Here is a 23153-nt window from a genome sequence, read left to right as displayed (position 1 = left end):
TCTTCACAAACTGCTCCAGCATGGGTCCCTCCCATAGTGTGCAGTCCTTCAGGAACAAACTGCTCCAGGGTGGGTTCCCCATGTGGTCACAAGTGCTGCCAGCAAACCTGCTCCAGCGTGGGCTTTCCATAGAGTCACAGCTTCCTTCAGGCATCTACCTGCTCTGGCATGGAGTCCTCCCCACAGGCTGCAGGTGGATCTCTCCTCCACCTTGGACCTCCATGGGTTGCAGGGGAACAACCTGCCTCACCGTGGTCTTCACTATGGGCTGCAGGGTCTGCTTCGACACCTGGAGCACTTCCCTTCCTTCTTCACTGACCTTGCTGTCTGCAGAGTTGTTTCTCTGGCACATTCTCACTCCTCTGTCCAGCCGCAATCATGCAAGATTTTTTTCCCCTTCTTAAATATGTTAATCCAGAGGAGCTACTGTTGCTGATGGGCTCAGCCTTGGCCAGTGTTGTCCCATATTGGAGACAGTGCCAGCCATTAGACACAGGGGAAGCTTCTAGAAGTTTCTCAGAGAAGCCATCTCTGTAGCCCCCTGCTACCAGAAATCTGCCACAAAAACCCAAAACAATCCACTTGTTCAAAACAAGAAGAGTAGCAACCTCAGACAAACACTAGAATCCCCAGAAAAGTAGAGGGGGAAAAAGCCATTATGTGAAAAGCTTAACTACATTGCATGAAATGCATAATAAACTTTTTTCTTGGTTTCTAGCAATGAACCACCAAGTACTAAGAATCCGCTCAGCACCTTTAGCTACCAAGAGTATCACCAAAGAATGCTACTACTCCTGTAATGCTGTGCCTTGCTGGCAGGCAGATAAGTTACTCACAATCATTTAAGACAAGTTATAATGTAACAACTAAAAACTGAAAGAAAGAATACTTCCTAAGTCATGCTCCTCGCTGCTCATCATTCAACTAAAAGTAGGCACAGAGCACACAGATGGGACAGTTGGTTAGAAATATCCAAGAGCTCTGTATGCCTAAGGGAATGTCTCTTTCCATGTTGATGCAGCGATACATGTACAAGTGGTGAATATGGAAGTTTTTCATGTGTTTGTGAGCAGCAAGGTACAATGGAAATGCATCCTCTAGCAGATGTGTGAGACAATAATAATCTGTGCTGCAATCCCAGCCAAGAAACCAAAGGAAATCAAGCAGAAAACATCAACATGGACCATCCGGCAATTCACTTACCATAAAGAAGCCATCAACAAATGCAAATGTCACTTATCTCTCTTTTCTGTTTAACTAATGAAGAACCCTTAATACTTTCTAGTTAGCAATGTTCTTACCAGTTTAGCTGCTCACTCCAAAGGCAGATTCATCATGAGGAGAGAGTAGGAACCAAGGATCCTGTTTCTTTTATAATTCTTTTTTCATAATGCATCAGAATTTGCTCTGTTTCAGACTTCTCTCACCGATTTAAAAAACGACAAATAACCATCACAAGCATGTCAAGTGTTATTAAATGTCAAGCACTGAGTAGGTAGTGTAACCACCCCTTTTATCAAACTATGGCAAGAGCGTGTGTTTCCACTTGCCACTCTAATGACAGTGATAAATTGAACCAAATATTCCTTCTACCTCTTCCAGGAGACGACAACACAAAAAAATTAAATGTACTCCGTCTCTCACTCCAAGAGAAACTCCAAGATCACTGCAGGGCATCATTTTCACAGAATCACAGAATATGCTGGGTTGGAAGGGACCCACAAGGATAATTGAGTCCAACTCCTGGCCCTGCACAGGACCATCCCCAAGAGTCACACCATGTGCCTTAGAGTATCATCCAAACACTTCTGGAACTCTGTCAGGCTTGGTGCTGTGACCACTTCCCTGGGGAGCCTGTTCCAGCACCCAACCACTCTCTGGGTGAAGAACCTTTTTCTAATATCCAACCTAAACCTCCCCTGACACAGCTTCAGGCCATTCCCTTGGGTGCTGCAGTTCTGTGCATGACTTGATAACTATCCTCAGTGGTAGGAGAGAGAGGGAGAGGTAGATGAAGTCACATGTTTTGTCAGATTCAAGTGAGGAAACTGCACCTAGGTGTGTCTCAGCTAAAGTAAGATGACTGATTAACAGCTAGTAGCGGTGAGTCTTTCCTGGTATTCCTGACTTCACCTGCTCCACTTAATCACATCACCAAACATTCACTACAACAAATAGATAAAGACTCCAAGGGTCACAGTAAAGCTCATCCCATAGGACTTGGCTGAACCAGGCTGAAATCTGTCTGTAATCAACGGGGGTGAGTAAGGCAGGACAGCAGTTAATGACTAAAAATTGTCCATGTCTGAGGTGGGTGCAAGCCAATTTGCACTCACACAGCTCAGCAGAGAACTAAACTTTCTTTAGCTCTCAACATATAAAACCTGGCATATAAAATTCAAACTCAAGAACATGGATTTTAATAAATTATTCAACCGATGATGGGGAAAAGAGGATGAGGCTATACAGCTATGTTCAAAGAAGGAACATTGGAAACTACAGATCTACAACCCATGTAGTAACTTAAAGCTTTCACAATCAATTCAAGGAGAGAAAATTAAAAATGTGGAAATAAATGGAATATCATGTACATACAGTATGGCTAAGATGACTTTCTGGAAAACTTTGTCAAAAAAAGAAAAAGAAACAAGAAACCTTTATAATATCCCAAGGGAAGTTTTCAGGCAAAATGAAAAGGATAGTAATTAAAACAAGGCAAAACTGGCTATCAAGTAAGATAACAATAGATTGCTCTGAATGAACTTCTAGGCCTGGTAAATTAGATTGTAGATTCTGTCCAAGGTGACTTTGAGGACAAATTTTACTTTATATTTTCATTATTTGTCTCAGCAAATAAAGTACAATAGGAAGTACTCCAATTAAATACTCTAATCATCTGAAGTTAATATACAGCATTAATTAAGAGCATGACTGGAGATGTATAAAGGAAATGCAGGATGACCTTGAAGATGAAGCTGCAGTTCTAGAACGAAATCACATAGAACAAGGTTTCAGGGATCAGTAAGAACAATTCCTTCTATAATCTATGACTCATGAGTTGGAAACATGAGAGAAGAAAAGCGTGGAAGTGTGAAAAAGGGGTTAACAACAGGTACTTGGGAGCTAGAGCTACTTAAGCAATGGTCAAGGGTAGCAGATACTGATCAGTCATAACACTGGCCAGGAATATGCCTAAGGTGACAATCAGAAGACTGGTTTTCAACCATTACATGAACAAATTTCTGGAACAGGCTTACCTGGGCACAAAGAATGCAAACAGTCTACCCTATTTTAAAATCGAATAGGATAAATGTATCAATAGAGTTGTCCAAAGCCTTAACTAGCAGAAGATTGGACATGCCAAGCCTCAAAATCCCCTCCCATCCTAGGTTTGTCTATCACCAGCAATACTTGAACTTTCATAATAACTGGTATATAAAGATCCACACAAAGAAGGTTTATTACTAAGAGAATATTTATATCACAAGTGCACGTGGGTGATGAGCCCTGACAGTTGTCCTACACCCCAGCTGCTTGCTGACTCTGTCTCAGATATTCATTAAGAACTCCAGTGGTTACACTGCCAAAAACTAATCTTTTTCTTATTTGTAGTTCTCTGGCACTTGAAAGGGAAACAGGGCTCTCACTTCCTGTTCTCTCTGCTGCAGTTTTTAATGTGCAGTAGTTAAATGTTTCAGACATGGCAACACACACACATTGTTTCAAACAGTTATGATGGGCTTGGTCCAGTCTGTAGAAGACTGATACCCTGATCTCAGATCAGAGCAACTGACACCATTTTTAAACACTAGTATTGTCCAATGATTTCAGACAAATGTGGCAAAACAGCAATGAAGTGGGCATCATTTCTGGAATATTAATATGAATTTTCACTTGGAAAAAAAAGTAGGATCAACAATTATAAGAATTGTAAGAGGTCCAGGCTGTCCACTAGGAAAAGATGAATTCAATATTTTCACTAATTCCCAAATGTTCTAGAAATTGCCAGTAAAACACAACACAGCCGATCTTCAGCATGTAGATATTCTCCCTCTCCCTCTTAAAGAGAGTTTCTATAACACGGCTGCATGGTTTAGCTGGAAATGAGATATTACATTTGGGTAATAAAGTTAAGGCAGGTGTATGGAAAGCTGCATTTTTCATTGTTGTGCAAATTCTCCAGACTGATCAGTTAATTATCATAAGCTTACAGTTCACATATTTTTCTAGCCAATATTACTACCAAGACAAAAGTAAACTTCCAAGAGAAGATAACAAATATTTCCAAAATCCCTGGTGCAAACAATATCAAAGTCTGAGCCAACTCTCAGAAAGGAACAAAGCTTTGGTGGTCTTAATGCCTTTAGACTTACTGAAAAACAGGGAGTGGTAGGTGAACCATTCCAGCATTGCCTGGAGAAGAGAATTATCAGTGTAGTGAGCTCTAAAAATGCTCCCTCAGAGACCAGCACTCATAGCTTCAGTTGAACAGTTCAACCTGGCAGGTAGCACACACACATGTGCTTATTTCTTTTGGTTCAACACAACTAAATATATTTTAGGTTTTCAACAGTATATTTACTCTTTTGTAATGAAGTAGAAAAAATAGGTCTGTAAGCATTTCCTTCTGTAGCCTTTTCCTTTCTGAAAGACAAGAAAGAGCTTTCAAAAAGTAACAGTTGATCCAAAGGAATTTATTGAATGACTTTCAAGAGACATTCTCACAGTCTCTGTTAAAGAAGGCATCCAAGTTTCACCAGAGATACAAAGGGTTCTGGGTTCACTAGTTCAGCTATGAATAACTTATATGTCTTGCTTATAAGGGTAAGACCTTTCAATTCTTTGGTTCATGTTATCCCCAGGATCAGCATGGAAAGGGCACCCAGCAGCTGGCATTTAGGACAGAGCCCACACTATTTCTACAGCCTTTTAGATTTCTGTCTGGATTGCAAAAAGCACATTAACAGTGGTAAGGAAGAAGAAAAGCAATAGAAGATTCCATGGAAGATTCATTAACTGACTCACAATGGCCATTTGCACTGGAGAAATTGCTAGTAAGAGTGAGGAGTGTCTAGAAGATGAAGTGTGGGCATACAGCTAGGGAAGGTTTAGTAAAGCTGTGATACAGGAGGACACTGGAGTTGGTCCAGGGTTTCCATCATGAAGGCCCAGGTCAGGAAACATCAGGAGGTGTTTGGAGGCATAGAGTTCTTCAAGGCCTTCATAGAAAAGCAGTTTTCTTCCTTCAAACTCTCTTTTGCCAGAGAAGGATGATTAGAAATTTGGTGATACATCAGCTGAAGAAAAATTCAGAGTGCATAACACAGGAATAGTCCAGCTCAAGTCACACACGGAGAGCTTAATTTCCACCTAGGAAAAGTGGGCAAGCTATTCATCTATTTCTTTTGCATGTCATAGTAGCAAATAAATAAACAAACAAATCAATTTTTGGACTCATATCCTACTAGTACAAGCCTCAACATATGAAAAATGACTGCTACACACAGGGCTTATTCATGAAGAGATTTATGGTTTTTAGACCAAAAACTCTCCAGACAACTTCTGCACTAAGAAAACAGGTCTAAGGGAATGTGGGTAAGTTGCAGCTACAGATAAGAAATATCCATTGAAACAGACCATATCCTCTACCACTTCAAGCTGAAAGCCAAAGCAATTTGATTCATTTTTTATCTTCATTGAGGTTTTCTGTGAATCTGGGCAAGAGACTGAAGTACAATAGACCCCAACTGCAGATTGTTATTAATCTCCAGTTAAGTTTTCCAGATTTAAATGAATGTTCACGTTAGATCAATTAATGGAATTTATATAAGTTTTAAACTATTGCACAGTGCCAGTCCATTTTTTTTCCCCACAGTTGGTACTCACAGGCAAATATTAGTACTTAAGCAGTCACACTCCAACACTGAAGTAAATTCAAAATTATGTGGTTAACTGTACAGGGGTTTACAGCCTTCATGCTGCTTTAACCAACTGTTAAAAAGATACTGAAATACTAAATTTATTATCATTTAAAAAAACCTTCCTCTTTTCGCTTACAAAATTTTCAAGTTCTTCTGAAAGGCTTTAAGCTAACTTCAGATAACAACTAGCTCAAATTCTCATTGCTAAATTAATATGACTAGAGCCTACTAGTACGAGTAACTTCAGTTTCTAGAAAACTAAACATGTTAGAGAAACACAAATAAAATTAACTAAATTCAGTGATTCAGGAATTATTAAATCTCTGAGAGATATTTTGGCTTTTATCACTTGTTGGTGTTCCGGGTGTTTTGTAATGTATTTTGGGACTGGCTGGAAAGTATGTTCTCAGCTTATCTTCAAGGCTGTAAAAACCGAGTCTTTGGCATAGCTAGAAACTCATTCAGGAATTCGTTCAAGCTGTTAAATCTGGAAAGAAAATTAGCATACAGCTGTCATAACATCAGACTTCCTAGATAGGATTCTTAAACATAGAATTACTAGATGCCTGTCACTAACAAGACTAATTGTTACCAAACAAGACATGCAATTACAGACCAGACAAGAATGTTCCCTTCATGGCCCCTCTCATCCATATGTTTTGGCTTCAGGGAGCAAACCCTGAAATATAAGAAGGCACTTTACATGCTTCCTAATGTCCAAACAACGAGGCTGCTTCTTTTTGCATATGTGATACTGCCTAGACAAAGAGAAACTCATATTTTGGGCTAGGATCTGAAATGCTCAAGCAGGACAAATCTTTATCCACTGTTCTCACCCTTCAGGGAGGAAAGTGACACTTCTTCAAACATTCTATAATTTTAAGTATAGTAAAAGCCAGTATGTTCGTGCAAATATTCTTGTGTCGTACAGCTTGCTTAGGACATGTTGAGCCACATGCTGAACAGTGGCTTAGCTCCAGTCAGCCACCTACATGTGCAAATTTGACTTTCTGTAGGCTGCTTTATACTTCCTTTTTTTTTTTATTATTATTCTCCCCTCCCCTGAATATCTACAGAAACATCCATTTTGAAGCTGGAGCAGAGTCCTTTAGATTCTTTGGAAGTTCCTTTGTCCATCAACTGCTCATAGTGAGGCAAAGTAATTTGACTCACTGGCTAATTCAGGAATCAATAGGAGATACAAATTAGCAACATAATAGGAAATATCTGCCTGTACTTCTGTAGCAATGCCAGATTAGCCCCTGCATCTCAGCAGTATGTTTTTACAGGGTTATTTAACATTCTAAACTTTGTCTAAGTATCTGCCAGTCAGACAGCTGTTTAGGCTTTTCAGTTTTAAGATTAACAATTCACACTAGCTTCTCCAATTTTTAACTAAATGCATTTGTTTCCTAACAAATGCCTTCTTGCATACAGCCTCACTGGAGGCCAGTGTTAGCCATAGCTAGTGCATCACCCTTCTATTCCAGTTCAACAACTGGAGATGTGTGGCTGCAGTACAAAGGACAAAGACACAGCAGAACCCATGTTAGGTCACCACCATCCTCTTTAAAAGTCAGTAAAGGCTACAACCTACTGCTGCCACTACGTCTTCCAGGCTGCTACTGCTAGACAGCTCCTAGTGCAGAATTGTTCATGTGTGATGTCTTTCACGTCTGTCAGAGGTCATTTGCACTGAGAAGAGTTGGAAAGCTAATGGAGCTAGACTTGCCCAGGTTTCAAGTGTACCGCCCTAGTGGTACATTTGCTTCTCCATCTCAGACTCATATTAATGAAAACAGAAAGGAAAAAGGGGAAAAAAAGAGTTACTTAATAGTTTAGCAAGAATGTGTGGCTAGCTTAGGCAGCTTTTATAATTACTCAACCTGCCTTTCCTCTGTGAAACACAGGACATCCACTGTTTGATGTGTTTCAAATCATGCCTAAGGCACTAGTCTATATGTGGACGTCTCTAACTTTATCACAATTAATAAATCTTTTTGCTATCCATATTGTTACTCTACAGATACGATGATTTCTGCCTACATATCACTGAGCCAGAAGATGCAGCTATACAGGGCTTAATGGAGTTTACACCAGGAAAAGAAAAACAATTTGGCCCGCTGACTTCACAGGGATTAAATCATAGCAGCATTTAGCAAAGCAGAACAGAATGCTCTGTTGGTAGAAAAGAACAATGAAGAGCGTTTAAGACTGTCCCATTTTATAGCACAAGCAATCTTTTAATTTGCAATACACACATCTAGCAGAAAGCCAACGGGACAGTTTAGCAGCAGCAAGAGTTCATTAAACCACCACTCTTGGGAAACATTTGTATTGCAAAACATGCATAGGCAACAAGTGCTCCTGTGGATTCAACTTCTGAAGAGACAAATGCTTTCTCCAGTCCCATGTATTGTCACAGGCCAGACCTAGTCTTTTCCCAGGGATTAACAAGAGGGCAGGACAAAGACATTTGTGTTAACAGCACACAAACAGCTGGAGCAGGAGCCAACCTACCACAGCTGTCCAAGACTACTGTCAACACACGCCTCACCTCTTAACCTTGCTCTGATGAGTATGTTCTATCACATCTATGTGGCTTCCTGCTGAATTGGTTAATAACTAAAAAAAGAAAACCCAGCAGAGTCATCTAACTTCAGGCAGATAAGCAGTCATGCTGCATAGACAACTATGTATCTACGTTAAAGAGAGGCACTAATATGTTGCCTCACACCACACAAAACCATCAGATAGTTGGTATTAGATTCAGTAGGCAAAAAGTAGCAATGTATGCAGACCTGCACAATTAACACAGATCAGGGCCCATATCTAACAGGATTGTGAGTGTCCTTAGGACTCGGGAAGCTAAGAAGCAATATTTAGCTTTTGTGAGCTCAAAAGAATTTCTTGTGAAAGAATAAAAACAGATTTCTTTTATTACACTCACATGAAGCACAATGAGGGACGTGCCCTATCGCATGATGAAGAGAATTTAAATGTTGAAACAGCAGCTAGACAAACAGGACCTGATTTGGCAGAACTAAAAGTAGAAGTTATTTTAGAAATGCTTTTCAGTTAAGTTTTAGTTTTACTTTTGTTTACAAAATGCTTTTAACATTACATTAAAGACGTTTCTGAAAAACTATAGGCAAACAGCAATAAGCAGAGTGGTCTGAGTCAGTGCTCCAGGCACAGCCCCCAACTGTCTGAGGCTAGAGACCAGCTTAGTGTTACATCCTCCTGACTTTCTCTCTTCTCTTAAGTGGATGTAGGGACTGCTACCTGGAAAGGCGTGCACAGTGACTTGCAGAGAACCAGCTGGCAGAGCTGACCTCTGTCTTTCTTTTCCTCCCTTAACTCAGTGGTATCTGATGAAGCTGAATGGAGTTTTCTGAAGAAGCAGTGAGTTGCAGTTATGCTTTACAGAGGCACCTAAGCCACCCAGAAAATTGCCTTTGAAACAGAAGGTACCTTGGAATTGAATCCAAACCAGTTATTATTAAGAATATATTTTTTAAAATAATTTAGTCATATCAAAATTAAACTTGGGGACAACTTATGTGCTTTGCTTCTGTGTGTGCTTACTATGATTAAAATCAGAAGCTGCTCAAGTCTTGGTAAACAGAAGAGCTACTTTTCCATGTGAGGATTCAAACCACTGATCCTCCTCCTGAAGCAGTGGCACTTTGCAAAAGTATTTCAATGTTTAGCAGAGCAGGAGCTGAAATGTAATTGCTCCTCTCCAGCACATAGCCCAGCCACTTGCCCAACAGCACAAAGCCTGACTCTCTCTCCCTGACTCCAGCCATGCCTTATAGAGCATGAAATAGCTTCATCGGGAGTGACTCAAACTGGCATGTCCCAGACTACATCGCTTCACAAGGATTAGTGCAAGAGGAGGGAAAGCAGAGGGCAAAATCCATGCTCCAAAATGGCTAGAGAGGTGCTCTGTGGGTAGGTCAACTGAAGGAGAGCTTGTTGCCTCTGAGAGTAACTCTCCTTACGACCAGCTCTCCCCCAGCACCTGCCTACTCCCCGCTCCTCCTCCTTACCTGGCTCTGGGCCCTTGTCAGGACTCTGTACCCATCATGTCAACTCCCTGAGTTTGCAGGGGCTGGGGTGGGGGAGAAAGATTTCTCCTTAATTAGCTTCAAGGGCCCCAGCAAGTGCTGCTATCAGCACAGGGGTGGGAGGAGTGCTGTGGGGCTGAAAGGAAGGCTAGAGGAAGAGAAGGAGGAGCAAGCCTTTTCCTGGTAAGTAGCACCCAAGCCTTCTTCACTGCTCCTGGGACTACACCTCTAGAAAGGTGGGCCAGATAGGAACCCAGACCCTACCCCACAGATGAGGAGTACAACATGGAGCACAGGAACAACTATGTTAATTTATTTTTTTCTTTTTTTTTTTTTTTAATTGTTTCTTTCCCATTTAGCTTTCTAGCCCTCCCAGATGAAAGTGTTTCATCATGGAACTGCCATCCCCCACCTTTTTTTTTTTTTTTTGCTTTTAATCACAGAGTTCTATTTACAAATTAGTGTTGATTTCAACAGTGTCAGCTAACCAAAATGACAGCTTTTTTTGGCAAAAACACATTTGCCAAGTTGAAAAAAACCCCATCCAACTCTGACAGCAACTTGCATTCTGCAATGGGTTTTCACACCTACTAATGCTTCTACCTCCTGCCTCAGCACTCCATAGATATACCATAAACCCACACAGCATTGCCCTAAATATATAGTTATCAATTCATGTGCCCTCTCTGTTGTTTATTCCTCAGATACCCATGCCATCTTAAAATGAGGCATTTTTTCCTCCACAACTGTAAGAATTCCAGTCCAATTCCCTCATTTTTTAATTCTACTTAAATATTTTTTAATTTCCTTAGCACTGGAGCTTGAAGCAAATTTAGTTGCTCTGTTATTTGGGTTTCCACATTTATAGGTGCATTTTTTAAAAGTATTTCATCTCATTTCTTTTCCAGGATAAGCTCATGATTAGCCAAGCAGCTAAGCAGCAAGAACATAGCATTGCCATGTGGTAGATCAAATGACACAACCACAGCAGGTCCAAAATACAGCTACAAGGGTATAACAACCTCTTGGAGAAAATGAATCACTCTCAGAAAATTCCCTGGGAACGATTTTCAGGAGTGGCAGAGTTAGTGGCTTTGGAGAAAGTCAATCACTTCCCTTCTGTACAGTAAAGGTTGCCAAAGTTTGCCACAAGGTATAACTTGATATCCTCAACATAGCAGAATATGTAGAAAAAGGCACTCACCAGAGTTAGCTGAGCAGCTACAAAACGGTAAACAAATGTGGACAAACTACTACCGCCCAGGTTATATGAAGCCAGTGATTTAAAGTAAATTCTGTTTTGCTTCTGTCTGGTGGTCATCACTAAGTGCTAGGCAGGGCATTACTGTTTGACTTTGTGCTGAAAATTTCCATTTTCTAAGCACTTGTTAATTTTAGCACATTAATCCTCACAGTACTCTAGAAAGACAGAGTAAATTTTATAAAAACAGGGAGGCAACAGCAGAAGGTTTTCAACTCTTTGTACCTTGAGCCAAATTGTGCTTGATTTTTGAAAGAGGTCTCCTCTGCTAGCACCAGCTGACTTTCAAAGGCGCTGCTTTGGAAGAACAGACTCAACATGGACAAGCAAACATTAGAAATTATATTTGAAAAGTGCGGTCTTAAGAGTGACCCACTCAACTCTACCAAAGGAGACAGAGCAGTATTAAACAGGATAACCAGGGGATCAGGTCCAGCCAGCATGGGTTTAGGAAAGGTATATCCTGCTTGACCAACTTGATCTCTTTTTATAACAGATGACCCACCTAGTGGATGAGGGGAAGGCTGTGGATATTGTCTACCAGGACTTCAGTAAAGCCTTTGTCTCTCAGATGATTCTCCTGGAGAAACTGGCTGCTTTTGGCTTGGACAGGTGCACTCCTTGCCGGGTAAAAAACTGGCTGGATGGTTGAGCCCAGAGAGTGGTGGTGAAAAGAGTTACATCCAGCTGGCAGCAGGTCATGAGTGGTGTTCCCCAGGACTCAGTGTTGGACCCAGTCCTGTTTAATATCTTCATCAATGATCTGGATGCACACTATCAGTCAATTTGCAGGCGACACTAGGTTGGGCAGGAGTGTTGATCTGCTGAAGGAAGGCTCTGCAGAGGGATCTGGACAGGCTGGATCAACAGGCTGAGGCCAACTGTATGAGTTTCAAAAGGTGAAGTGCTGGGTCCTGCACCTGGTTCACAACAACCACATACATCACTACAGGCTTGGGGAAGAGTGGCTGGAAAGTGGGCTGGGGAAGAGGACCTGGTTGACAGCCAGCTGAACATAAGCCAGCAGTGTGCCCAGGTGGCCAAGAAAGACATCCCAGCCTGTATCAGGAATAGTGTGGCCAGCAGGACCAGGGCAGTGGTTGTGCCTCTGTACTCAGCACTCAAGGCCTCACCTCGAGTCCTGTGCCCAGTTCTGGGCCACTCACTTCAAGAAAGACATTGAGATCCTGGAGTGTGTCCAGAGAAGGGCAACAGAGCTGGAGAAGGGTCTAGAAAGTAAGTCATATGAGGAGTAGCTGAGGGAGCTGGGGTTGTTTAGCCTGGAGAAAAGGAGGCTCAGGGTTGATCTTATCGCTCTCTACAACTGCCTAAAAGGAGAGTGTAGCAAGGTGGGGATCAGCCTCTTCCCCCAGGGAATTAGTGACAGGACAAGAGGAAATGGCCTCAAGCTGCACCAGAGGAGGTTCAGGTTGAACATCAGTAAGAATTTCTTCACTGAAAGGGTGGTTGAGCATTGTAATGGGCTGCCCAGGAAGTGGTGGAATCACCATCCCGGAGGGTGTTCAAGAAATGACTGGACATGGCACTGAGTGCTATGGTTTAGTTGACATGGTGGTGTTCGGTCAGAGGCTGGACTCAATGACCTCTAAGGTCTTTTCCAAGCTTAATGATTCTACGATTTCATAAAGACTGGATATGAATTTAAGAGTTCCTAGCCTCCAAATCCCTGCTTGGATCATTAAATGCCCCCTCTGCTTATCTAAAATCTTATTCAATTCCTGAGTGAGTAACAGGACACAGAACAGTTAAACCCTTTATGATTATCTATTAATTCAAAGTAATGCCATTTTTTTCTGTTTCCATTTGAACTTGATCAGGTGATCAGACACTAAGCACTGAATTCAATAAACATAAAAATTCTTCTCATGAAGCTTAATTTAGAACTATTTGTTCTCTTTGAGAAGAAAATAAATCTTTCTTAACTGCTTTTAAGCAGAAAAGCAAATATACTATGTCCCTTTATCTACTAGTGCTTAAAGTATAATATATACTCCAGTAATTTCCTGTTATAATGGAATATTTGCACAGGTTGCAAATTTATCCCGGAGGAATGAGGAATCTAGTGAATGGACACATACATTTATTACACTGAATACTCCAGGTAGTGCTGGTCTATGATATCAAGCCAATAAGCTGGATGATAGCCCTGGTATAATTGTGTAATTAATTAGCTTTATCATAATTTTTGGTTTATGACACTAACTTTTATGTGCCACTAGTCAATTTAATGGCATTTTAAATTGAAATAAGGCCCCTGAGAGAGATGCTACTTACTGAATCCCAAATTTTGTATTCAGTTTTCTTTTAATTTCAAAAGATGACCTAATAAAATTTCTTTATAATTAAATCGATTCTAGGAACTTCTCCTATGTGATTCTTTCTCTTCTTCCATTTTTAATTACAAAAAAAATTCCAATCAGAAAACACTTGCCACCGTAATTATACATAAAAATCAGCGATCCCTTTTTGTACCTCTTGCTGTTCCCCTCACACAGCAGTGCATCCTGGCTAGCTTTCCTGCAGAATTTTACTAGCATCCTCCAGAGGTACAATGAGGAAACTGCACCTTTCAAAGTGAGAAACTAGTTAAATTTCCTTCTATCTTGTTTGAAAAATAGTCAAGACGTGGGAAGAAAGGTAAGCAAAACCCCATGTACTTTCTATTTTAGGCAGACATTTGCAAGCATTCCGGTATCAGAAGTTGTAGTTCTCCAGCAAAGTATGATCAGCTAAAGGAAGGGAAGGGTGACCAGGGCTCACCTCTACCCAACATGGCAGAGCCCCCCTACATGCCACCTCCTATTTCCAGCCAAAAAGGCAACCCAAAAGTGAGCATCGGCCCTTCCTTGGGGCCAAGGGGTTGTGATGTCATCCAGGAGCAGTTCTTACCAGATAGGCACCTTCCCTGCCTGGTGCCCATCATACAGAAACCCATGAGGATCACATCCTGACGCAACACTGTTAGGATACATCCTCCATTCAATGCTTAATACAGTGGTTACATTGAATAAGAAATATGAGCAAGACAAGCCCTATAAAAGCTGTTTTCATGGGCTTTATCCTACACAGTGGGCAGCTGCACCCAACAGGAACACTGGGTGGGAGCAGAGCTAAATGACTCCTTTCTGAGGTGATGACGATTCTTGCATTGAAGGTACCCTTAATGTATGTGCTACTTTACCACATGGTAAACACAGAACAATACTCCACCTCTGAAAGTCATCACAACATTTCAACCACTGGTGCCTGTGAAATGGATATGTTGGAGGCACCCAAGATGACACAGAACAGTTAAGAGAGCACTTGATAATACCGGATGGTGCAGCCAAACAGATTAAAATACTATCCTTTCCCTGCAGACATAATCATATTCTGTTCCACTTCTACTCCCTAGAAAATAATAAAATAACAGACAGATATTGATCATAAATGGAACTTCAACAGTTTATACTTGTGTTTCTAAGGCAAGTGTATAATTTTAAACATAACTGAGTTTTAAAAAACAGTGATATTGGAAGTGAAATGAAAGTAATGGAATTATTGTCAACCTCTTACCATTTGCTGTGTTCTTTTTGAAGTTATCTAGAAACTCTTCCAGGAGCTGTGACTGGTTTGGAGGGGGCAACAAACTCTTTGGATCCCGGGAAATGTCACCATCTGACCAGGATACACATAAGGGTTGCTGGGTCATTCTCACTGTGAGCATTACACTTCTCTGTGAAAACAGCAACTCCATTTGCCCGAGGTTAAGAACAGACACAGCCTCTCCATTTATGCTCAGGATTTCATTGCCTACTCGGAGCCCTGGGAGTATGTGAAAGCAGAGAAGGAAAATAAAAAAAGAGGTAATATAAAACATAAAGGGTCACAAACCAAACCTTATGGTGATTCACCTTTTACTTTTTTGGTTTGAATTCAAACAGCCTAATCCTACAACAAGTCTATTAGAATCAATGGGAGCTTTATTTGTGCTATAATTATATAGATTGACCTCATGCTTACTTTGATAGGTGTTACACATACTACAGCAAGTGAGTTGTTTCTGTTTAAAGATGTTAGAGAAATGGGTGGGTGGGAAAGCAACACAGCTTTCAAGAAGATTAGAATAGAGCCACCTCTCACAACCAGATACCAGTATACAGCACCATACCACATATTTCATTATCTGGGAATAGCACGACATTAGTCATGCAGATCAAATTATTTATGCAAAACTGGAACAACAAAGGATGGAGTTTTATCAGCTTTTATATAAATCTAAACAGTGGCAAATGCTGTCTTTCAAGGTCAGCAACAACTAAGTAGACATCACCATCAAGCAGCAAATTAATATCTCTCTCTCCATTTCTCTGGGTTTGTTTTTCAGAGAGCAGAACTTAGGTGATCCTCAAATGTGCTGATGAAGAGAAGCACAGTTTCTGAGCAGTGCCGTGGAGAAGCTATTCACAGAAATTTATGCAGAAAACTACTGGGGGGAGAAAGGCTACCTTTCCTTGCCAGAAAAGGTGGAAGTGATGGGTCATAGAAACTGATCAAGCCCATGAGGTTCCCTAGTGTGAGACGAACTCTTTCTCCAGTCTGTTCCTCTGCACAAAAGTACTTGGTTGGATGACTGAATACAGACTTTGTCTCCAAGGCTGAACAAGAACTCTCTCCACTATATTGAAAGGATAGTTTAGTTACACTGTGTACACTATTTTTCCTGTATCACATATTTCCAATGGTCTTCAGGAAAGAAAATGGTGAACAGCAAAAGCCAAGAACTGTTTCAGACAGCATTACTAAACCTTCTTTAAGTTTTTGGACTTAAAAAAGATAATGAAGAACAGTTTTAAACACAACCGTGATACAGTACCTTCCTTGTATGCCAGTCCATCAGGGAGTACATCACTTACAAAGATATGGGTGAGATGCTCATTTTCAGCAACTTGTGCTGTGACAGCAAAGCCTGAAATAAAAGAGGTTTTAATCAAATAAACTTCCTTGGGGACATTTCCTTTTCATTTTGTGTATTTAGTAGACTCTATACAAGAAGGAGGGTACTTCTTGTGAGAACACACCCACAGAGCATACAGAAATTATTACATTGTTTCCCAGTCATTGTTAGGCCTGTTAAAATTAATAGGACTTTTCAACTCCCAGGAAATGTCATACTCTGCTGTTAAAAAAAAAAAACAATAAAATCACATTGCAAAAAGTAATTTCTACCTCCACTCCATATGACATTTCAATAACAGGCACAGCTTATCATTATGCTAAGAGTTCTGCAGCATGTCCATCAGACAAAGAGGTGTCTTAAACAGGTCCAAAAACTGGAAACCCAAACTATAAAGCAGCAAACTATATAGACCAGTGAGTGGGACAGCCCAGAAAGGAATAATTTATTGCAGACTTGCAGCTAAAAAACAGCACAAAGCTGCCTTACAAGGGTATCCTTGCAAGGTATATAATTATTCCTAGGCATAACTGCCTCCCACAGACAAAAAGCCTGTCAGAACTTGTTCCAAAGGACACTGTTGATACTGTGCCAAGAGAGGATCCCACTACAAAAAAATGGCAGACCTTGACCATGGCCTGACTGACAGCACTTTTATTAATCCTGGCAAAGGACTTTTGTTTTCTGACAAGTTCATGCTTGAATTATTTGGTCATTTTAGCAAAACTAGAAAGTGGTCTCTTCCAAAACATAAGAAAGACACTTGCAGGCTCACACTTTGATCTATCAAGGATGGCTCTACCTGCTCTCAGAGACAGAAAAGTCCTGAAGAGAGAAAGCAAGCAATGAGAAGAATACAATAGAATTCCTGACAGCTTACCATAATCACTTATGTTTTCAGTCTTTGTAAGATGAACATGATAAACGTTCAATGGACAAATTTCTATTTCATCATACACCTGTTGAAAAAAACCAGTAACACAAGTCATCAAATTATGAAAATATAAGCATCCAAACCCAAAGATACAGCATGAGAAACAAGCACGTTATTCTTTGCATCAAGACTTGCTGTCTTCACACAGAGCATTGTGTTCCTGTGTAAGCATCACTGCTATCAGTGAGACTAAAGCTAAAGATCAAAAACCCAGCCTGAAGTAGAGACTGACACTCTGCTTTTGTACGAAAAGCCTCGCTCAAATCTTCAAACAGTTCTTGAAGAAAGTGTTCGCAGTGCCTAGCCACCCAAACGTGTGAATAAGGATGACACAATGCAGTCTGGGAACAGCTTTAAACCTTATTTTAGATCTAAATTTCACAAATTTGTAGGTAACAATTCAACTGCAGCTGCAGACAGAGCTTTATCTAAAAGGAGTCACACTTTCCTGGTCTAATATGTACTCGTATGGTTCAGGAGCACAATACTCAGTATTTTCATCAACCAGTCTTCTGAGTTGAAGGCCATAGTGTCTTGGCTCCAGCTGTTTCATCTAAGGAAGAAAAATAGTTTGGAATTCGTTATTTATTTCCAGAATCCTAGAACACAAAGAAGTGACACACACACACAAAAAGCTTCTAGAACCATGCAAAAGCAATCCTCAAAAGTAATTTTCCAACTATTTTTGTGGTATAAACAAAATCAGATGCATTGCTTAAAAGATAAGGTTCGAAAGCAATTTCCATTTTGCCTTACGATCCTCCCAGATCCTTTTGTAAACATGATGTCTTGGCTATTAGATTAACTGAGCAGTAATATATGTTTCCAAAGATATCAGAACTGGTTTCTGTCCTTTTGAATTTAACACTCACAGCCACCTTTTTCTATGACTACTTTTAATGATTCAGTTCTGTTCAGTAAGTTTTGCTCCTTATATAGAAAAGGCATATGCAGGTACGGGCAGTTAGGAGAGGGGATGGGATAGCAACTAGGTTCCCTAAGGGTTTGCCTTTATTGGACTGTATTTTTATTGCTGGGTTTCATCTATGATCAGAGAGTTCCACGTATTTTTTTTTCACCATGAGGTCAAAGCAAAGATCCTATCTCAACAGGAAGTAAAGGGAAACAGGATTATTCCCCGAAGATATTAGTCTGAAAGTGCCGAGTCCCTGATGGGAGGCTCTGAAAAATCAGGATACTGGTGACACCATGGCACAAAACATTTCACTTTAGCATATTAATAGAGCAATAATTCTAAAACAAGAGGAAGCAACACTTCTGAAAGAGAAGGAATGACAAGCTCCCGAGGGTTATTTAACCCCTTTAGTGCATCTCTGCAGCTTACAAAATCTAAATCTACTGAGTGAATATTAATTACCTTAAGATTTTATTATGTTTTACAGTTTAAGAGTTGCATGTGTTCTGTATCCTGAACAATTCAATGTAAACGCACAAGATTTTGTATACATGGTATTCAAAAACCTCAGATGGAAAACAGAAATGAGAAAAGTAGAAACCCCATAAAGCATGGGTGAAGGGAAAAAAAACCCCAACAAACAAACCAACAACCCCGGTGAACTTCATCCTTATCCACATAACATTCAAACATGTTCTGTTAAGAAGAAAGATTCCTTACACTCACCAGAGCAGAATGAAAATGTAAGAAGGAAAAGAACCAGGATAGATGAGCAGAAAGTATTCAGCATTAGAGAATGCTTATGAAAAGCTTTACACATAGAATAGAGAGACAAAATAAAACAGAAAAACATTTAAGAAAAAAATCAAATAATTTAAAACTAAATTTTCATGTGATACAGACACTGAAAATTAAAAGTCAGCTTGAAAATTACAAATATTTTGGAATGATGGAGTAAGAGAAGTAAGGAATTTCCTTTTCAACTTAATTTTACTTAATTTCATTTCCTCCCTTAGGGGTCTTGCACATCACTTTAAGGACTTCAAAATGTTTCAGCTCTACCATGCCACCTGGTGGCCAAATCATGACTCAGACACCCTTTTGCCTGACAAGGTTTTAAAAGTAAAGGCAAGCATTAAATGTTTTCTCCAGGATTCAGTCTCCATCATCCACAAGAAGATAATTTCTTCTTAGTGATGCCATGGAGACACAATGGGACTTCGCTAAGCCAGTGTGCTTATTTTGATTTTTAAAACCATAGTTTACCCTGGAATTTTAAAAATTTGTATAACTTAATTTTATTTGTTGGTTTGTTTGCAATATTAACAGGTCCAATAAGCCATTAGATTGTGTCCTTTCCTTCATTAGAAGCCTCAAAATTCATTAACTTCAAGCCAGTTGAATGACCTCACCTACAAATTCACCCTAACCTCTGCCAAAAGATACAGCTGGATCTTGTACAGCACAGGACTCCTTCTTCTCCTGTTTTTCCCCTTGTGAAATAAATACAGTATATTTACCAGAAAACAGAACTCAGGGGTAAAAAGTTAGTTTTTCCAAAAAGCTTGTTTGCATAATTTAAGTGACCTGAATCCTGAAGTTAGAGCTAAATTCAAGCACTGACACGTGTGGAGACAAAAGTGCTAGGTACATTGTGATGTTCTAGAGGTGCTGATGTTTGGTCTGTAGTTAAAACTAGCATCTCTATTTCAACTTCACCCTGTGACTCAGTTTTCTGTCCCATGATCTATAGCAATCCTCTCGAATTGTGGCACTGACTTTCACAAGGGAATTCACGCTTTGAAATTCACAAATAGAACTGGTATTTAATTAAAAGCTTAAAAAGTTCCTTTAAAAATCAAACATCTATGATAGCCTTTATCACAGCAGTCTTAACTATCTTAATTTCCTGGCATTAACTCCCTTTCGCTCCTCTGTGATTAATTTGTACGGAACAACCACGTTTGCTACAAGGACAACGCAGAGTGGACATGTGCTGAGATTACTCAGGGGTTGACTACCTGGCAAACTGCCTCTGCTCTTTAAGTATCAACAGTGCACTGTCTTGAGCAACACCTTTTGAAAACCTTTCCACAATCCTGCAACCTTGGTTACAACATATAAATAACACAACTAAAGGAAAGGGAGCAATGTGCCTTGAGACAGTGACTGGAAGATGCTGGTATTACAATATTGTGTATTATTAATATTATATATAATTATTGTATGATTATTATATAATAGTGATAATCTTATCACTATTTAGGCATCCTCTGATATACTATGTTCCTTCTCAAGTCCACGACTATCAATAAGGTGCAATTGTGAATGAAAAGTAAGTACCTTGCATGCCAAAGATAGAACATCCTCCACCCTGTGCTCTGGCTTGAGTGTCAGCGCCACTCCTTGGCCATCACAGAAATGAACATATGTCTGTGTTTCCCAAGCATTCTCCTTCTGGATGCTCTCTGGCACTGAACAGTAGATATTCAAATAATCATCAACTTGCTGCTGGAACAAGGGAGAAATGTACAAGATATGTGGATATTAAAAGAAAAACACAAAAACAAACAAGCAAAAGTACAATTACATTAGCGGCTTGCACTGATTATGTATTTAGACACAGTGTTGTGAATTTCCAACATGGCAAGCCAGGGAAAGAATTCTGTTACCTTCTCTTATTCACTATAGAAGATCTTATTTTCTAAAGATCAGACTGCACTTCCTGTACATTCCCACTATGGGATTTTATATCTTTATTTCATTATAATTGTTGATTTAACTCAATGTGGATATATGTAATTATCTGGTATTATATCACAGTGGAAGTAAATCTTGAAGAAGAATTGACTACTACAATTTTACCTAGTTAACAAATGTAAAATAACTCTATAAATAACTCTATAAATGACTCTATAAATAAATAAACATAATTACTGTAATTTTGACGGAAAATGACAATACAGTAAACTTCCAGCAGAGAGCACTGTGGAGCAAGGCTAGTCATAACATAATAAAGTACTAAAGCAGGAATAAAGTGCTCCCATTCTATTTACAGTTTAAGAACATATTGTTTCATAGGCAAAAATATTTGCCTGTTTACCATTTTGCTTCACATTCTCTCTCATTCCAAAGCCACTCCGCTTGATCAAATAACAACATCCACCCTGAATAAATTCCCTGTCACTTTCTCACCCTTTACTTTCAAACTTTCTCCTGTACTGCACTTGAGGCTGCATGTTTCAAAGGAAGCCACACAAGGAGGAGAAAAACACCAAGAGCTGTTCAGAATTTGAAGTTTCACGTGTATATTTGGGTCTGCCTATTCAGCATATCACTTAAATACCCACATCAAGACATTTGAGTTTATGCAGACAAGGTCCCTTGATTCCCCATGCAGTCACTGGAAAGGGACAATAACACCATGAAGTGGCAGAACTGCCACCCAAGACATATCTTAAGATATCCTGAACTGTTCTCTGGAGTGCCTACATCCCTAATGTTTTTTCCTTAGTATTTTTGGTTGGTTGGTTTGTTGTTGGCTGGGGGGATTGTTGCCTATATAAAGACCCTTGATTATGCAATTCTTCCTCCTCTCCATAGTGACACAAGCCCAGGGGTGCACTGCAATTAAAAGCTGCTGTAAAATCACTGCACAGAGCTGCTTCGCTTGTTGCAGTCAGCAAAGTTATTGACAACAATCTACCAGTAATAACAGAGAGACCAATACTATTTTGTTTTTCCAAATAGCAACTGTGGCTGTGAAAATGATGAAGCAAGTAATGCTATCCAGGTAATTACCAAACAATGCAGAAATTCAAGTTGCAGCCGACCCAGAATGTGGCATAGTTATAATTTGATGCCAAAATAACTTTGGTTTGGTGAAATAATACTAATGAACTAGTGGCATTCATGAATCTCGTCTATCTTGCTCAACTGTCCCTTTTAACTAGTTCAACGTGAAATTTCAATTAACACAGGTGCATGGCAATCCTACTAAAATTCAGCTACTACTTATACAAAACAGGAATCATGTTATGCTACTGTAATTAATGCAGCAATGAAATCCACCAGGTGAAGTTTGACCTCAGCGGCTGTAGTTGCAGACTGCTCGTAACACTGGTGATATTGAAGAAGATAATTCCCTTAGAAGCATAGTTCTCTCAGCACTAAATCTAGTGCCTGGGAATAAAAGCTGACCTTCCTTCACAGTGTAAATAAGAGAAAGGAGAAAGGGGGTAAGGCAGGCAGGTTGCGAGAGTGAAGCACAAATGAGTCAGACTGAATTCCCCGGTGGCTTCCTCCAGGGAAAATCAATGCTATGCTTGCATCAACAAGGGAGGTGCTCCCAGCAGCTCAAAGGTTTGCAACTACCACAATGGTTTATTGCACTGCAACAGCAGCTGTTCAAATATGCTTAACTGAAATAAATCTCACTATTGCCAGAGATGAAAAAAAAAACAAACCTCAAATCATAGAGGATTAAGGTGATGAGAACTACATTCAAGGCCACCTTTTGGTGTAAGCTTTTAAGACAGGACAGAAAGCTCTGCAGCCAATGTGAGATACATCCATTCCTTGCCATGTACACTGATGTTCAAGCATACAGCTTGAGATAAACTCGCCTCTGTTACTAAACATGACTGTGTTCCTTAACTGCAGTCAAGGTACCATTGCTTCATCCACATTTTCCGTCTCAGAAAATCTGACATGAAAAGAGATTTTTTTTCCTGTTATGCTTGCAGTGACTAATTCCACAATAGTTCATTCATTCATTGCCACATAAAGTTATAACAAGCCATCCAATTTTCCAGCGAGAGGTGCCAGGATTTTCAGACTGTCACACGTTGTGCCACAGGGCTGCTGCAGGACCAATAGGTTACTTCATCATTTCCTCCCACTATTTGCCTCTGTTTTATCACCCTTTTTAGAGAAAATACAGCCTCTCCAGAAGACTCCACTATTTATCATTTGCTACCCTCCTCAGGCAGCATTTTATAAAAGTTTTGATGCTGTTTCTGTTGGTTTATTTATTTATTTATTTATTTTTAATCAGCCAGTGAAACCAGGCTGATGCCAGAGTAACGGTTT

General features: G+C 39.9%; 1 protein-coding gene across 6 annotated transcripts in view; it reads right to left on the bottom strand.

The window, feature by feature from the left end:
- TIAM2 (T cell lymphoma invasion and metastasis 2) overlaps positions 1-23153 on the bottom strand; it is a 186382-nt gene that overhangs the window by 36036 nt on the left and 127193 nt on the right. For 5 of the 6 annotated variants that reach the window (XM_018077894.2, XM_018077892.2, XM_029962699.1 and 2 more), the window contains 5 exons: positions 20406-20573; positions 17595-17699; positions 17093-17171; positions 16132-16224; positions 14832-15080 (listed from right to left, as the gene is read on the bottom strand). In XM_018077894.2, coding sequence (XP_017933383.1) covers positions 14832-15080; positions 16132-16224; positions 17093-17171; positions 17595-17699; positions 20406-20573 — 694 coding nt within the window. The remainder of the gene's footprint in view (positions 1-14831; positions 15081-16131; positions 16225-17092; positions 17172-17594; positions 17700-20405; positions 20574-23153) is intronic. The other variant, XM_018077895.2, reaches the window with a different exon arrangement.

This window comes from Manacus vitellinus, unplaced genomic scaffold (assembly GCF_001715985.3).
Source record: "Manacus vitellinus isolate BGI_N305 unplaced genomic scaffold, ASM171598v3 scaffold_4_pilon, whole genome shotgun sequence".
Lineage (NCBI taxonomy): Eukaryota > Metazoa > Chordata > Aves > Passeriformes > Pipridae > Manacus > Manacus vitellinus.
The sequence above is the reverse complement of the archived record's forward strand: the minus strand, read 5'-3'. Positions and strand labels throughout refer to the sequence as shown.